The sequence below is a fragment of the Psammomys obesus genome, unplaced genomic scaffold (genome assembly GCF_907164565.1).
Source record: "Psammomys obesus unplaced genomic scaffold, mPsaObe1.curated_primary_1811, whole genome shotgun sequence".
NCBI lineage: Eukaryota > Metazoa > Chordata > Mammalia > Rodentia > Muridae > Psammomys > Psammomys obesus.
Window position 1 is genome coordinate 9529652 of NW_026585504.1, and position 18988 is coordinate 9548639.

Genomic DNA, 18988 nt, shown 5'->3' on the forward strand with positions numbered 1-18988 from the left:
AGAAGGATAACCTGTTTTGGGAATGTGATGGTGCACACCTTTAATCCCAGCACTCCTGAGGCAGAAGCAGGTACATCCTGAGTTTGAGTCTAGCTGGGCTATATAATAAGCCCGTGTTTGTTGTTGTTGTTGTTGTTGTTTTTAAAAAGGGAGGGATGGGGTTGGTGTGGGGCTGACCAATGACTATTAGATTATTAGAGGATTATCAGCAATGCTCTGAAGATTCCTAATATAACTCCAGTTTCATGAGAATTTACTGTTCCAGTATTTTACTCCTCCTCTTCTCAGATGATCCTGAAAGAACTGCTCAGGGTCAAGCAGTTTTCTGTTACCTCACTGTGCCCTCTCTACTATAGTAACAGCTTTTACTTACAACTTAATCTGAAGGGGTTCAGTTACATATTCTGTCCCTACCCAATTTAAGTAGCTGTAACTATAAAACATCGAGGTAGTTTAATACTTCACATATTTGAAGTACACTAGGAAGATTAGAGTAAATGAACAGAAGAAAAACTGTTCTAAGACAGGAGAGATGAGGCGCTCTAGACAGAGCAAACAGGGAACCAAGCAACTGTAGCATCCGAATTAATAGCTTGGGTTAGCTGACCCTTGACAGGCAGCTTCCTAACCTGACCTTCACAAAGAGTTCTTATCCATCAAAATTAATTCTAACATACTCAAGGAGAAGGAACAGACAACAAAAAAGCTAATTCCAATCTTGCCAAAAGAAAAACAACAACACACTAAGTTCCAAACGTAAAGCAAACATACATAAAATCAGTTCAATAATAGACCAATCAGCCAATTAGTGGCTACCAAAGCTAAGCAAGCTTCAAGCCTTCAAGAATTTCCCTTAGAGAGTACTGGACAGAGTGGGTTTGGGAGTGGAGGTCTGTGACATACAACCCACAGGGCACACGTGGATGGCAGAACAACCTGGGGGAATCAGTTATCTTCCACCCTGACAGTCCAGGGACTTGAATCAGGTCATTGGGCCTTGCAGGAAGCCATCCTATCAGCCATCCCACTTTAAAAGAAATTTCACATGAACATTTTAAATAGTGTTTGACTTTAGGCAGGCTCTGGCTTCTTAATCGACAGATAAATGTGCCTTTAAATATTAAAAGATGTTTTCTCCCATGACAGGACTAATTCAGCCATTTATGGACAGGCAGATGAATCCCTAAGTATAAAGGGACACTGCTCTAAAACCCAGTAAACGATTAGCATAATTTTGCTGGTAGAAGAAATAATCTACTACCATTAGCTTGGCCATTAGAGCATCTCTCTTTACTAAGAAATATCATCATTCACAGTATTTTGGGGAACTTCAAATAAGAAAAAATCTGGTCCTTCTGTAAGTCAACGTTTTCATTACAGAACAAAGTAAAATGCTATTAAGTATCAAGAACTAACAGTGTGCCACTGTAACCTACAAAATATCAGTATTATTTTTAAATGGCTGAGCATGATGGTGCATTGTTGAAATTCCAGTACTTTGGAAAAAAGACAGGGGGGCTGTAAGCTCCCGGCCAGTATGGCTATGAGACCCTCTCAGACAAAGAATGGTTCCTTTGTGGAGTAAGAAATCTCTAGGCAGTACTTTGCTACTTCTATGTGATAACAAAGTCATTTTTAAGGTGGAAGCACTAACATAGCATTCTTCCTATTCTTTAACACCATCTATATATTATTTTGCCTGTTTCTAGGACAACTGAAATATAAACATTCTTTCTTTCCACAACAATCCCAGCTGTCAGTTTCTCTAAACCATGATTGCTGTCTCTTTCTTCTCATTCCTTCAGAACTTCCTAAACAGATTAAGAAAAACAAACACAAACAAACAAAAAACATGAAGAGACACTGAAGTCTTGCCCTTAATTCTAAAGCCATATCTAATGCAGCCCCAATGTCAACGAAATAAAAAGGCTGGCACAAACACTTAAACTCCTGGCCTTAAGGCACAGCTGAAAACACATCTTTACAAATATGTTAGTTTTTATTTATGTCTGTGCTGTCTGAATATACAACAGCAGGTGAGCAGGACTCCAAGGATGGGATACTGGACACCGGGAAATGGAGTCAGAAGCATCTGCAAGCCACCTGACATGGGTGCTGGAAACAGAACTTGGGTCTTCTGCACAAGGCACTCTTAACTGCTGAGCCATGTCTCCAACCCCTTTGCTTTAGTGATACAGAATCTCACTACGGTGTCCAAGTGAACACCTGGAACTCTTGGGCTCACACAGACTAAAGGCAAGAGCCACTGCACCCAGCTATTTTTTTTTTCTCATTTCGTGCGGGAATGAACTCAATCCCTCCATTTGATCTAGCAATAATTTATTACAACATAAAGCAAACATCAGTTTCTATACTTCTATATACACATACTGATACACATACATACCAAATGTATGCAGGCACATTCGCAAATAATGAAATTATGTTTTGCTTTGCTTTTCCCAGCCACATGGGAGTTTAAATTTGTCCAGGTGTCATGTGATCTAAATCTATTGTTATGTTGGAGATACAGCTCCTGCTTAGCATTGCCAGGCCCAAAGTCTGATTGCCAACACCAGGAGAGATGTGAAGAGGAACAAAAATTAATTTCATAGGTAGTTAAAGCTTTTAGAGGAAATCAATAGCTCTATAATGCAAAAGTAACAAAAATGGAAAAACTGCTATTTTTGTACCTGCTGTTGCTTGAAATCAGGTCTTTTTTTGATAAGATTATAAACTGCCACATATTTCATATAAAGCACATAGGCCTTTTCCTCATCACGATCTAGTCTGGATTCTTCTGCTGTCTTGAAGATCTTCTGAGCACTGTGTACATAACTTAGAAGTAGAAAGAAAATTTACAATTCTTGGTACTGGAGAAAAATACACATCATGTATAAACTCTGCAGATGACACTGGTAAAATAAATTTCATTATTTAGGTTGTATTACTTCACACAATTACAAGTTATATCCTCCCTCTGGCGTTAGGCTAGTCTGAAGGGATAAGCCATACCCTGGTAGAAAGGAATGACTATGTTAGGTCTGACCTGTATGTTATCCCTGTCCTTAGTATTTGAGAAAGTTCAAAGGTGGCTTTACTGCAAAAAAGTCAAGTAACAAGAATTAAAGTTACTTTCCTTATTACCCCACATTACCAATTTAGTTTAAGACGTAAACCAATCTTTCTCTATTTTTTCCCTAAAAGGTATTTTTTAAAAGCCATTTTTAATAACAATGGTGTAGATTTTTCTCTCCTCACTTTTAATAAAGTTTCTACCATTCAATGGTTAACACTGATGTTTTGTTTTCTTTCCATTTTTCACAGATTTCCTTGATAAAAATGACTCATTAAAATGCCCCTGTACCTACACAGGTCTCTTTAGCTTTGTCTTATTGGTTCATTTGTGATCACTGTCCTATTTACCTCCAATCAGAGAACACCCTCTGCTCCCCTTGCTCTCTGAGATCCACTTTTCCTAAGTCTGAGGAATGTGGTAGCTAATTCCACCTTTCTTTCTAAAACTTTATTTCCATCTAAATAATAATACAATTACTTATTAATCTCTAAATCTCTTTTGCTGGTGAAAATAAATTTGAATGCAAAATTCTCTTACTGTTCTCTATTCCTTAACTACTAAAGCTGACAATTTTAAGGACAACCTATTTTTAGCAAATTTATATTTCCAGCAAGTATCAGAATCAGTGTATCACTAGACCATGAGAGTTTAGAACCTCTCCTGGAAAGGAGCACTGCTCCACTTGTGCTTTACATGGCACATAAACCTGAAGAAGTAAAAACATATAAATCATTAAGTTAATGATTCTATCAAATTGGAACAAAAGAAAACCTACAGAATACTAATGTTTCCATCTTAGCGATTCTATTGTTGTGATGAAACACCACGACTAAAGCAACTCAGGGAGGAAAGGGATTATTTGGCTTACACATTTCTAGTCATTGTCCATGAAAGGAAACCAAGGCAAGAATTTAAACCTGTTGGGAATCTGGAGGTAGGTGCTGATGCAGAAGCAATGGAGGGGTGCTGCTTACTGGCTTGCTCCTTGTAGCTTGCTCAGACTGCTTTCTTATAGAACACAGGACCACCAGCCCAGAGGTGTCATCACCCTCACTGGACTGGGCTTAGCTTCTCCCATCAATCACTAAGAAAATGCCCCACAGGCTTGTCTTCCTACAGCCTGATCTTATGGAGGCATTGCTTTCCCTTAGGGTACCTCCTCTCCAATGACTTTAGCTTGTATTATCATAAAACTAGCCAGGATAACTAGACAAAAACAACAACAAAATAGTCACAGCCCCCTCTTGTAATCAGAGAAATACTATGCTAGCACCCTACCTTGAATGTGTACTATACGAGAATAAAGGCAATCTTTAACAGTTATATCGTTTTATGAGAAAAAAAATAGTTCATGCCAAAATGGCTCTAGGCCCCCCCTTTTTAAATTTATCATAGTTAATTTATCATCTAGTTTAAATTTTTTAAGTGATCAGCTAGTTATCATTCTGTTAAGACAAAGCTAAGAACTCCTGTGATCATATCATTTTTCAAATAAGCTGTAAACTGGCTTTTCATTAAATCTAAATAGTAAAAAAAAAATGAAGTAAAATTAATGTGATTTAATCAAACGAGCAAAGAGCACACACTTCTTGGTGCTGGTTTTCTCAAGTTTAACTTCTGTCTTCTTATTGAGGTCTTTTAGTGAAGAACTGAGGTAGAGTTCTTTAGGAACTGAAGCTACGGCAGGCATGATGAATGATGCTTGCTTTTCTACTTCAACGACGGATGGTGTAGTTCATGAAAAGTAATTGTTTCCTAAAACAAAACAAACAATTCTGTTAATTATCTTCATCAGAAAGATGAAGATATGTTTCAGAAAATGAAACCCCAGGCCTAGGACTGCAGCTCGGTGGCAAGGCGGCGTGCACAGCTCTGGCGTCGCACTCACATGTCACATCCAACAGACACCAAGCAAAAACGGCAGTATGCTGTCAGGCATGACGGAGCAACTGGGAGACTGAGGCAAAAGGATCATGAGCTAATCACCAACCTGGCTACCCAGTAAGACTCGGTATTCAAACAAAAACTAACACCCACCACTTAATTATATCCTTCCCAGCAGGGTTCATTTTAAATTATCTTGAATATCTATTTTGGGAGTTATATAAACACACACACCCCTATGGTATAAGTAATATTTATTTTTCAAATGTTTATTAACTAAATTGATTAATCTTATTATTTAATCTTATCAAAAGTACAGAATAGTAAAAGCTTTTTATTATTTTGTAAAAGATTTATTTGATGTGCACTGATGTTCTGCCTGCATGTATGTCTGTGTGAAGGTACCAGATCCTCTAGAACTGGAAATACAGTTGTGAGCTGCCATGTGAGTGCTGGAAATTGAACCAGGGTCCTCTGGAAGAGCAACCAGTGCTCTTAACCTCTGAGCCAACACTCTAGCCCATGAGCTTTTATATTATTGTATACATATTATAGGTAAAATTTTCAACTTGAAATATATTCTGTTTTCTTCTTGATATCAGTTCATAAAAGAAAAGTTGTAGGCAGAACGAGGTTTATACGGAACACTACTATTTCTGCTTCTGCCAGAAAACACTCCTACACTTTGGTTTACTCTGAGAGTCTTCGATGGTCTGTGACAGTCTGTTTCTTGGTATGCTAATTCCGACCAGTAGAAAATATGGAGAAAAAAAAATGAAAATAGGAAGACTGTCAAGGCATGTACCAATTAAACTGTGTGTGTGACTATTCATAAAGACACTTGTCAAGAGTCATTCTAGCGGGGAAGTTCAGTAGGCATGTGAGCTTTCTGGAATATAACCCAGTATTTTGTAAGGTCTGTATTGTGATGCACCCCAAAATTGCTTCCAGCCTCTCACACCCCTTTTTTTTCTGTGCTGCTGCATCTCTCAAAAATCTGGCATGGGGTGAACCCTCACTTCCTGAACATTTACCCACTCTGATTGAACAAACCTCCTACGGGATCTTTCTGAAGATGTACTGCTGTTCAGATGAAAAGATGATTTCATAATTCATAGTAATGACTGTATAGTATCCCTGATTTGATTCAAATAATTTAAGATGTTAGACAGCTGATAGAAAGCTTACAGCTACAATAAATACCTTTGTGGACCTCTAGCTGCCATGTACATATACCTCCCTAGAAGCCAGGCTTGAGGCAGATTTGTGGCTTCAGATAAGCTTTCACTCTGAAGATGGAACCACGAATCCTGGTACGCACCATAAATACAGGCAAGTTGGCCTGAACTTCCCATGAACCCAGAAAATAATGGGATTACCAGGAAATGTCCAAATTAAGTACAAACCTTAATGTCAAAATATACAGGCTCTTCTGTTGTAATTCCATATGTCTTCTTAGTTTATTACATAAAATACTGTTGTTTTAAATCTACTTTGTATCTTGGAATGTAAGACTAGATATAGAAATGTTTAGCTTAGTACTGAAACTAAAATCCTTCCCATTGTAATAGTTTTAATCTGTCTCAGTGATAAATCTTTTTGACTACGAGGTAATTATTTCTCTGATGTAGAGAGCTTTTGCTCAGGATAAAAGAAGTGTAACCAGGACAATAAAGTTTGTTGGGGCCATTTGCCTAATCCAGTCTTTCTCGAGTGTGAGTGTGGTCTATTTTCTATCTCTCTCCTATTTCTTATTCCCCTGTAGATTCACAAAAAAAGCTAACAGACTCAGGGCTTTGCCATCAGTCCCCTCAAGTAAGCAGACATACTTTAGCCTATGGAGATCTTCTGAGGAGGTTCAGCCTGTGGAAGCTCATCCCTAAATCAAAGGCCCTCATACTCACTCACTCGCGCGCGCGCGCGCGCGCGCAGACACACACACACACACACACACACACACACATACACACACACACACACACACACACACACACACACACACACTATGGCTTTTGACTAGAAGCCACTTCTCACAACCCTAACTGCAGGGGGGGAAAATGGTCAGTTTAAGCTTTCCTTATCAGTGGCAGAACAGCCTGTCCTGAGCAGAGGGGAAACCTTGTCTCCCTACTCTCCTCCCTGTCCTTTAATCAACTGTTGTTACTGACTGCCTCTGCACTCTCCGATTTTAAAGGTTTTTTTTTTTTTTTTTTTTATCTAGGTACAGAGCACAAGAAAGAGACGTCAGTCATCTGCTGACCCCAAATGAAGAGAAAAAGTCAGTCACCAATTCTGACTGACCCCAAACAAGACAAAGACCCCCAATCGCCAATGCTGTGCTGTTTATCTTAGCAGTGTTCTGTGGATGCCAGGGCGGGACTCCCGGTAGATACCCAGAGATGGAGCAGGTAGATCAAAGCACCCCATGTAGAGTCTTGGTAAGATCCTAAGTGTCACCACATTGTCACTACATGAAAACATGGGTGACCTGACTAACCTTGTGTGTGGTCTTCTGTCATGCACAACTAGTTACAATTTTAATTAAAAGCTACATTAACACATTTAACTGCAACTTTATTTTTTCCATCACTTCTCTATGCTCTCTAAATGATACATCAATTCAATTTAATTATATCAATGGAGACCAACAAACATACTAAAAGACTGAATAGGGGGTAGGAGTAGAGAGATGGCTCAAGAGGTTAAGAGCACTGACTACTCTTCCAGAAGACCAGTGTTCAATTTCAAGGACCCACACGGTAGCTCACAACCATCTGTAATACCCATTCCAGAAGATCCAATACCCAAATAGTTTGTATATATACACACAGGCAAAACAGCAATACATATAAAAATTTGTGATTTTTTTTTAAAGTTTTTTTAAGACAGGGTTTGTGAAGCCCTGCCCATCTTAGAACTCTGTAGACCAGGCTGGTTTCAAAGATACACCTGCCTCTGCCTACCGAGTGTTAGGATTAAGGACATGCACCACCAGCATCTGGCTAAAAAAATGTTCTTAAAGGCTGATTAAAGTACAACTTAAGGAACTGGTCTTAGTTCACTTATATGAAATTCCAAAAGCACTCCAGTTTCCCTTGATTCTAGTCATTCCTCTATTAAACACTAATACTTTATGAATATTTGAACTTACCCCTTTCAATTCTGTTAGCAATATATTTTTACAAAAACATTTTCCTCTAAAAATCCAATTTTTACCATTTTTCCGTTTTCCGTTTACTTCCGTCTTCTGTTTACATTCATCTGTAAAGGCATGTTAAACTAAACTGTAAATGATAACCTGAAATGTATGAAATTAGAAACAACGATCTCGCATATAAAAACTTTGTACATTTTACTTCCTGTTTTGAATCCTGTGTCTATAAAGTTATAAAAATGGAAGAAATGGTCTCTGGATACACCATCACTTCCAAATGGGTCAACTGGCATTGGACATGTCCTTCCACTAAGGTATCAATCCATTAACAATATACCATCAAACCAACTAAGAACATCCATTAAGTAAAGGGCATGACAGGATCCCTTGTATTGTCTCGTTCTCATAGTACACAGATACTAAAATCATTATTTTTGTATTGCTGCAAAGTCACAAGCAGATTTACCTTGCAAATGCAAGCCCTGTACTAAAGGATGGCTGTTCACCTGAGGATGAACACTTTAGTTCAAAAGGAGGTGTCTGATCCCTTGGAACTGGAGTTACAGATATGGTTGCTGGGAATTGAACCTGGATCTTCTGGAAAAGCAGTCAGTACTCTTAATCACTGACCCACCTCTTTAGCCCCTGAAATTTGAATCTTTAAAAGAATGTGCAAATCATCTCAGATAGATAATTTAAAAATCAAGTCACTAGCTAGTTTAAAGTTAAATTTAAACACTCAAATATCATGCTATATAAAGTGTTGCTTTTAGAAGTTGAAGGATTAGAATAGGATATATTCACACAAGGTTTAAAAAAACTAGTAAGAAACAAAACCGTAAACAGTGGAACAAAAATAGCAGATGGTGTTACAAATAAAAACATTAAGAAGGAAAACTATCACCAACGGGAATTAGAAGTAATCAGAAAAGAGATCGTATATATCTTCTTTGGTGATGATGGCTTTGATGGAGATGACGAATAATGTGAGGAATCCTCCAGGAATCAGCTGCCAGAGAGAATGTTCAAGCAACCAGGAGGCAGCGAAGTTACAGAAACAGCCTACACACAGATCATAAAAGGACATAAGTCTTTACCTCGTTTTCTAAAGGTAAAGAGGTTCTAAATGAGTTGTGTAGTCCCAACTAACAAGAGCTCAAAGATGGACTGAAAAAAAGAAAATCCTAGTTGTCTATTGTAATGTTCTGTAATGATGGTAGAGAAAGACGGGTGGAGGCGGAACCAGGGCAACAGAAATGGAGGAGAGGAAGCAAATACAAGAAACCCTGCAAAGACTTGCCACATTATCAAACACAGCATGGAACGATATCACTTAAGTCTTTAGCAATGGCTTTTTGGGCAAATAAATACACGAAAAAAATATATATATACATAGCCCCTCTTTCGAGAGAGGGTCTTTCTATGAAGTCCAGACTGGCCTTGAACATATATAACCCAGGAAATTATGCAATACTGGGGGGGAAAAAAAGGACTATAAACTAAAGCAAACAAAGCAGCCAGATGTACTTGCCTGAAATCCCAGCACTCCTGAAGCAACAAAACAAGCTTGTGACAGAAAGCAAACCAGAAATTCTTTCACACTCATCAGACTTCCATTCTAAGGCAAACTTTCACATCATAAGGAGAGCAGTAGACTAAGCCGGGCCACATACTGCAGCTGCATACTGAAGGTAAGGTGAAACTGTCAATGATTCAGCACTGTTCTAAGTGATACCTGGTCACAAATGTCTTACTCCGGTTAACAGGAACAAGTTAATACTAATGAAATAATGAGTCAACATTATATATATATATAGTGTTCTACTATATATTAATATGACTCTGGTAACTAGCTAGACTCAAGGAAAGGAAAATCCAGTTCAGCTAGAAAGAGAGAGCTCCAGCCAGCCCACAGCGTCTTCATCAATGCTTGCCCCTTCCTCTTTCAGGGGCCAGCGTATGCTTCCCTTCTGTCTCTGACAGTTCCAGTTCTTGGAGTTCATTTCTTGGTCTGAGTTCCACAGTGCTTGTGACCTATATTGCTCATTCAGTACAGATTTGGGCCCAAAGAACAATTCGGCTGAAATCATGAGAGATGAGGTGAGAAAGGAAACATTTCAGAAGGGAAGCACCACAGACATAAAGTGAGAAATCACTATAGAAAAACAATGAGGAAAAGAAAGGCAAACTATAGAAACAACACTAAGCAACAATTGCTGGGCTCAAAGGAGTCCACTGATAATATGTTGTATCCTGATTCCACCTTAATAATCCTGTCAATAGTTAATAGCTGCTAGCTAATGGTTATTAGTAAGGAAATATAGTTACAGAATGGCGGCACGTGAAGCCATCCAGAAGTGTTTACATTTGACTTGGCAAGCAGTAAAGTCAGTATTACCTCAGCATGGCCAAAATGAGTATATACAAGCCGGATTTGAAAGAGACAGGAATAACGGAACAATACTATGGGACAGAATAATTAGAAAAGCACTGCAGGGAAGAACAAACTGCTTTGGTGATTCCATGATTAAGACTGTTTTCACCTATTTACACTAACCCATTTTTCTTCTGTGAAAAATGAACAATACTAATATATTAACTAAATAACAGGCATTCAATATCAACACTGCACTGTGGTGCACGCCTACATTAGAGGCTGAAGCTCGAAGGTGGTGAGTTCAGGGATACACAAAAGATCACGTCTCAAAACCAGCCAAACCACCAAACCACACAACAAAAGTGGAAATGGGGACCCAAAGCTGCATCGTAAAAACTGACCAGTGAGTAGGGAGTGCTGGCATTCGCCTTTAATCCCAGGATGAAGGAGGCTGAGGCAGGTGGATCCCTGTGTTCCAGAACCACCAAGGCCATTACACAGAGAAATGCTGTCTTGAAAAACAACACAACAACAACAAAAAAAACAAAACAACTGATGAGTGTGAGTGTGTAAAGCACCTCTCAACCTTGACAAGCCTCACACTACAGACCAGAATGAACTTTGTTGTGGCACCTGCTCTACATGGTAGGAATGGTAGCATCTCTAGCCTGGGCCCTCTAGATAGTAACACTCACCTTTCTAGCCCTGCCAAACACTATGTTTTTGGACACTACCCAGAGTTCTAGTAAAGAAACTGCTCCTAAGAACTGCTACTTTTCAGGAAACTGAGTAGCTCAGTCCTAAGCATGCTGAGTATACAGTAAGAGAACAGTGTCTAAACAATGATGCCTAAACAGAAATATGATGTTAACCTTAAAATCCCAATTTCAGGGCTGGAGAGATAGCTCAGTGGTTAGGAGCACCGGCTGCTACTACATGGCAGTTCACTCAAGTTCCAGAGAATCCAAAATCCTCTTCTCACCTTCCAGGCATGTAAGGGGAAACCATATGCAGGGAAACCACCCATATAAACTTTTTTTAAAATTCCTATTGTTTGGGAGAGTACAAAATACTGTCACTGAAAATGATATTGTATCACTTTTATTCTGTGACAAAATACCTGAAATAATTTAAAGGGGGATTTTATTTTGGCTCATTACTTTGGAGGAATTTCAGTTCATCATAGCAGGGCAGGTAATGACATAATTTATGGCAGCAGCAATGTGCTGACACAGCAACTCTGATCTGGCAGACCAGAAACGGGAGACCAACCTTTAAGAGGCTACTCCCAGCAACAAAATACACCAGTCCAGCCCCACATCCCAAAGGCTCCATATACTTCAAAATTGGGTCTGAACTGGGTCTAAGCACCCAAAAGTTGAGTCTGGGAAGGACATTTTACAGCAAGTCTGTTTTCCTTGCTTTTATGTAGTATCTTCTAAAACACATATAATGCTCTTTAAAACATAGATATCAGCCATTGGGAACAGTGACATGCACCTGCAATTCCAGCTACGTGGGGAGGCTGAGGCAGGAGGATCTCTCAAGCCCAAGAGTTAGAAGCCAGCCTTGGTCGCACTAAGACCAATACACACAACAAAAAGTGCACAGACATTACATACTAATAACTAAAATCAAGAGACTAAATTACCAAGGAACTGAACCTTTGTTTTTCTACAGCAGATATTCTACTTAAGGCCCCAAATTAGGCATTCTAAAAAAAAAAAAAGGTAAGATTCAGGAAAGAACAGACATCACTGCAGTGATGGAAAGTAAAATACTAAGCAAAGGAAAGAATTCTAAAGAATAGAAAGATATTCGAATGCTAAGGAAAAGAAAGGAAAGAGGAAAGAAAAAATATCTCTAGCTCCTAAGAGCAACCATATATAATTGGATTGCATTTGGTAAGTAATTCAGAGTATGTGATATATATAAAATAGTTTTTGTGTGTTGTATATGCGTGTGCAGTGATGTACATACGTGCTGGGTGCATATAAAGTAATTTTGAGACCCTTTTTCTTTAAAATGTAGGAGTCAGGGTATGGGTATAACAGGTCGTAGCAGAGCTTTGAAATGTATGTGCCATGCCCTGGGTACCCTAGCACCAAACACACAAATACAAAAATGGTATAAATCTATCATCGGATGGATACTAACCAAAAGTTGGAAGTAATGTACCAACTTCTTGCTACAGGCTTTTCAGAGACTATTTTTCTGCCTCTCAAATGTACAGTCATGAAGCCCAATGCATGTGCTGTTGAGAGTCCAATCCACACAGAGACTGGATACAGGCACTTCAGTTATCACTCCCATCTGCAACCATCATCAACAACGATCCAGGTGAATGAGCAGTCTTGGAGCACAGCCCAACTGAGCTTTCTGATAACCTAAACCCAGCTGGTTTTTAATGACAAAATAAAATGCAAATTTTACTTTCAGGCCCTTCTTGCTTTTAATAACAAAATAAAATCCTCTCTGCTTCTTGACTGCCAGAGGTAAACAATCCTTGTAACAAACTCTTGCCACCATGAGGCTATGCTTCACCTCAGACACAAAGCAATGGGTCCAACCAACCTTTGGCAGAAGCCTATGGAACTGTGAGCCAAAATAAATCTTCTTCCCTTTTGAGAATTAGAATGCTAAGCATTTTGTGAAAAAAGTTTGATGTGTTTGCTTTATTTTACAACGGTTTTACAAAGCCATCCGTATTCCATCCCATTTATATTTTATCAACAAACAAAAGATCATAATGATTAATAAAGCTCAAGTAAATAAATCAAGTTAATGATAAAGACATCTTTAAATATTTTGTTAGTTTTTCTTTTTCATTGTCATCTCAAAAAATGTAAGCATAGCAATTATTCATTACTGACAAGCTTATATTACTATTACAATATCCTTGCAAATCAACTTTAAAGATGCACGTAATAATTTGGTCAAAAGAGCAGGATTACATATTTTAAGTATCTGTAGTGTCACGGCATAATTAAGATATATACTAATTATTAATTATACTTAACTATACTTAAAGAAGCATGAATACAGCCAAATCACTTTATTAGGCCAGTGCTCTATAGATTAGAAACTACCTAAATCCAACATGACTCACATTTAACAGGGAGTCTTAAAACAAGAAGAGCTGAAATTTACTCACAAAGCAGAGATCTTTAAAAAAATAACACTCAGAGCCAGGCAGTGGTGGTATAGCACTGGAAGGCAGGGGCAGGTGATCACTAAGTTTAAAGCCAGCCTGGTCTACAGAGTGAGTTCCAGAACAGCTAAAGCTACACAGAAACCCCATCTGGAAAAACCAAACAACCACAAAGCCACCAAAAACAAACAAAATAACACATGCCATGGTTAATGTAGCACAATATATACAACTAAGAATACTCTACTGATTAAAAAAGAACACCCTTTGCTGGGCACTGTGCTTGCTGCATACTGTTATCACTGTTATCCAACTCTCGAGGCAGAGGAAGAAGGGTTTCTGTGAGTTCGAGACAGTCTCCTTTACTTAGTAAGATCCTGTCTTAAAAAAAAAAAAAAAAACAGTAATTATGGCAAGGCGCGGTGGCGCACACCTGTGATCCCAGGATCCCAGTACTCTGGGAGGCAGTACTCTGTGAGTTCAAGGCCAGCCTGGTCTACAAAGTGAGTCCAGCAGAGCCAAGGCTTCGCGGTGAAACCCTGTCTCAAAAAAAACAAATAAACAAATAAAAACCCAAAAATAAACAAACAAAAAGCAATAATTACACCCTTCAGAGAGGCTTCCTTTTGATCCGGAATCCTGAAGCTTTTAATAAATATTAAACTCCTTAGACTCTGCAACACCTCTGTGAGCCAAGTAAATATTCCTTGAATGACTGGCTTGGTCAAGGTCACAAGAGTAAACTGAAAGCACGAACTAAACATAGGAGCGGGGTCTGCAACTTTTTGTGTAAATGAACATGCGATTTGGGGTTCTGACAATTCCCTCGGTTTATCCGAACTGAAATTAACTTGTCAGTGTCATAAGTCTACACTCAAAGGCACATTTTAGGAAAAGAAAACCCCCTCTTTGAAGAAGCTGTAAGTGTGATGAGTTTATTTAACTCAATTCTGTACTTTACTAAAGACATGCGTGACGGGGGCACAGGGGAGTAGGAAAAATATGACAAGTGGTTTGTAGTAAGGCCTGGGATTGCAGGTAGTACAAAACCAGAAAACAGAAGATAAAAAGGAAAGAGACCAAAGGCAGGTCTAATGCCCAAGAGAAAGGAGAACTGGTCAAGGCCACCCACTGAGACCGTCAAACCACATCCAACTCGCTGGCCAACCGCAGGAGGGCAACGAAGAGACCCGGAGTCGGGCCCTTCCTGGACCAGCCAGTTGTCGGAGGTTGTCCCACTCTCCGCGGTCAGGGCTCGTCTCCCGGATGACCAACAACTACAGGACGCCTCTCCCGGGAACGGGGGCCAGAGGCAGGCCGCACTCACCGCAGCACCCGCGCTCCGCTAACGCCGGCCTCCTCGCCCGACGCCCATCGCCCATCACCCGACGGAGAACGAGCCTTCGCTCTCCGACGCAAGCCAGCGCAGCTCATCCCCTCTTCCCGATTTGCATTGCGTGGCGACGCGTCGCGTCTTAGACGTCACGGCAGGGGCAGGGCTTCCGACGAGCCACGAAACACCTCCTCTCTGTCCAGCGGGGAGAAACATCGGAGCGGCCCTCTCCGGAAGGGCGAGCGCCTCGACAGGATGCGCATGCGTCGGAGGGGCGTTATTCCTGGGCGGGACGGAAGCGCCCGTCCGGCATTTCCGGGGGTCTCGCCCGCCTCACTTCCGGGTGGTAACAAGTTCAGCCTGTGTCACCCCGTGTGTTGAACTTTTACGTGGGGGAAGCGCGGATATTCTGGCGCCTCTCAACAGTGCATTTTTCTCCTCAGATAGGAAATTAGGGGGGAAAAAAAACGGGCAGGGCATTAATACCCTCTACAACTTGGGAATAAGCATTCGCCAAAGCCAAGCCTCTGGTTAAAGAACAAACATGTTCGAAAAACACGTTTCACAAAACACCGTCAACATCCCCTAAAGGCCCAGTCTGACAGAGCAGGCCTCTGAACTCTTTGGAGAGTCGACTTACACACTCCTGTGGAGAAAGGATGGGCTACTCCAATTGTATGTAGACATAAAAGTTGCTTAGGGTGAGTTCTTGGCCGTGGTCACTAAATCCATAGGAACGGCACAAATGTTTAATGCATGTCAAATCCGTAGGCACAGGTCTGCTCAGTATATAAAGTCAAAGTACTTAATAGATCGGCATTCTTTACTCATGGAGTAGTAAATGCCCAGCCCATCAACGGCGCTTCACAAACAGCCTTTCCATTACAGTTAGCTATATGCAAAAATACTCTTGTATTCCTCCTTTAAAAAAAAAAAAAAAATCAACACGAAATTGTATACTATTTGTTTTCCCCAAGCAAGTAAAGAATGGTGTGATAAGACTTATTGTAATGCTTGGAACTAATGAATAAACAGCCTCGATATATATATATATATATATATATATATATATATATATATATATATATATTATAATTGAGGAAGAAACTTTTTTTGAGGATGGATTTTAGGAAAAGGGTTTGAGTTAGGAACAAAAAACGAGCCAAATGAGAGAGTAAGTATCAGAAACGTGGGGAAGAATTTGGGGTGCTCTGACAATGTGAAGGAGGCATGATTGAAAGAGAAAGAGACGTAATTGGAGTGGATGAATGAAAACTGTCGCTGGGCCCAACAAGATGGATGAAAGCCCTACCAGCAAAGCTTGACAATCTGAGTTCGATCCCTGGAACGCACACGTGCACACGCTCACACACCTGGTATCCCGAAAATTGTGTTCTGATCTCCATGTGCTTCCCACCCCCCAATAATAATCCTTTTTTTTAATCTCTGAAGATGAGGACCCAGAAAGCCTTTAATAAATACTGCTTTTGAAGATTTACCTACAGTTATATAGATACATAATATACATATATACATATACTATACATATATACAATATACATATACATATATAGCTCAGTAATTCGGTATTCCAGCCAAAGAAGTAGGTAGTCTAACTGCACATCTTCACCTCTCTCTCTTCTCCAAATCCAATGCTCCAGTTTCACCCCCACCCCCGCTCTGTAGCAGAGTACTTTCCCTTCCTTTCTTCCCTCATCTCCAGTAGATCACACAGTTTTCCTCCTCTAACCTTACTCCCCACTCGTTTTGTTATCCCATTTCTGAACTCCAGCACATTTTCTGGGAACCCACGAGCCAAGCCTGTCAGAGAAGCTAATAGGTCAGCGAAGGAGGTAGGCAAGCTTCAGATCTTCACTCTCCCCCGTCTCCTCAAAATCTACCAGTATGGCCCTCAACTCTGTAGCAGACCACCTGTTGGGGCCACTCATCACTCTCTGTCCTATTCCCAGAGGACTGAGCAGATCTTGTGGGACACCTGCTTTCCTCTGTTTTGTGGGCCCCAAGCCTCCTCTTTTACTCCTCACCTTCTAGCTAATCCTCATTCCTAAGCATCAGCTACCAATACCTGCAAATATATTTTACCCAGAATCCCAGTGGCCACACCCATCAAAATCCCAGAAGAATTTCCTACCAGGCAAAACACAGCCACCGCATTCTCCTAAGAACCAGAAAGGGCAACAGAAACCAAGGAACAAAACACCCACTACAAAAAAAAAAAAAAAAAAAAAGACAAGACCAGATGTCAGCACCTAGAATTACAATTTTTCCAAACCCAGATGTCTAGACACCCACATAAAAAGACAATCAGTAACAGCCAGAACAATATGTCTTCATCAGAGCCCAGCAACCCTATCACAGCAGGCCCTTATAGTTGGAACAAAGCTGAAGCAAAGGCAAAGACACTGAAGTAGCCTTTATAAATATTATAGATCCTTGAAGAAATCTATGAAAACACCAACAGTGGAAGGAAATGAATAAAACAGTTCAATAACTCAAAGTATAAATAGAACCAACAAAAAAAAATGCAAACTGAGGAAAATCTGGAAATGAAAAAGTTAGGAAATTTGAACAGGAGCCTGTTGCAGAATATTTCTCATACTGTGAAGCCCAAGTTTGTGTACTAGAAAACCCTGTTTCTAATTGTGGTGTGGCTCAGCCCTAGCATACACCTTTAATCCAAGAGTTTTCTCTAAACAAGAGTAAATAAAGTTGCCCATAGTCAAGAGGTGGAACAAGCAGTTGACAGGAAGTGAACATATGAAGAAAAAAAAAAAAAACAGAGAGAGTGAGAAGTCTGGAGGATGGGTAGAGAGACACACAGGAAGTAGAAAAAAGGGACTTTCAGTTTGAAAACTTTTAAGACATTGTGGAGAAGGAGAAGAGGCTTTTTCTTCTGGGACATCCACTGAGTAGAAAGGTCAGCGGGGTGCTTTCTCTGCCTCTGAGCTAGCAGGCTTTCACCCCAGCATCTAGCTCCCAAGTCTTTATTGGTAAAATTGAACATTTGAGATTTTCTTTTAAAACAACAGGAACCTCAGAGCAAGCCTCACCAATTGAAGAAGATTAAAGGAATACAAATTGGAAAGGAAGAAGTCAAAGTAACTTTATTTGCAGATGATAGTATAAATAAGTGACCCTAAAAATTACACCAAGAAACCCCTATAGCTGATACTTTCAGCAAAACGGCTGGATACAAAATTAATCCACAAAATCAGTTCTTTCTCAGAAAGAAATCAGGGAAACACCTTTCACAATAGGCTCAAATAATATAAAATATCCTGGGGTAACTCTAACCATCCCATGAGGATGGCTAAAATCAATAAAACAGTGACAGCTGTCAAGAATGTGGGATAAGGGGAACACTCATCCATTGCAGCTGGGAGTGCAAACTTGCACAGTAACTGTGGAAATAAATGTGGCAGTTTATCCAGAAGATAGTACTCAATCTACCTCAAGATCCTGCTATACCACTCTAGGCATATAAAAAGAATGCTTCATCCTACCACAGAGACCCTCACTCAGCCATGTTTACTGCTGCTCTAGTCATAATAGCCAGAATTAGGAAACAACCTAGATGTTCCTCAACAGATGAATGGATATAAAACTGTGGTAGTTAACACAATGGAGTATAACTAAGCCATGTAAAAAATCATGAAATTCACAGGTAAATGAATGGAACTAGAAAAATTATCCTGAGTTAGGTAATCCAGACCCGGTAAGATAAATATGATATATATCTTCTTATATGTGGATCTTAGCTATTAGATCAAGGATAACCAAGCTATAATCTATAGAACCAAAATGGTTAGGTGGGTAGGTATAGAGAAAAGAAGCGTGGCAGGGGGCAGATAGACTTCTCTAGGAAAGGGAAATAGAAAATATAGTTATGGGGAAGGAGAAAAGATGGTTGTGGATAGGGTAGGGACTGGAATAGGAGGATCTAAGTTGGGGGGAAGAGGTGAATGAGGGAAGGACTATGGGGAGAGACA

The 18988-nt window shown here is 39.9% G+C and overlaps 1 protein-coding gene across 1 annotated transcript in view; it reads right to left on the bottom strand.

Annotated features, from left to right (window-relative positions):
• Positions 1-15098, bottom strand: part of Usp8 (ubiquitin specific peptidase 8) — a 53804-nt gene extending 38706 nt beyond the window's left edge. The window contains exons 1-3 of the mRNA XM_055619326.1: positions 14973-15098; positions 4666-4834; positions 2694-2838 (exon numbers count right to left, since the gene is read on the bottom strand). Of these exons, the coding sequence (XP_055475301.1) occupies positions 2694-2838; positions 4666-4769 (249 nt within the window). The 5' untranslated portion in view covers positions 4770-4834; positions 14973-15098. The remainder of the gene's footprint in view (positions 1-2693; positions 2839-4665; positions 4835-14972) is intronic.
• Positions 15099-18988: the final 3890 nt, after the last annotated feature.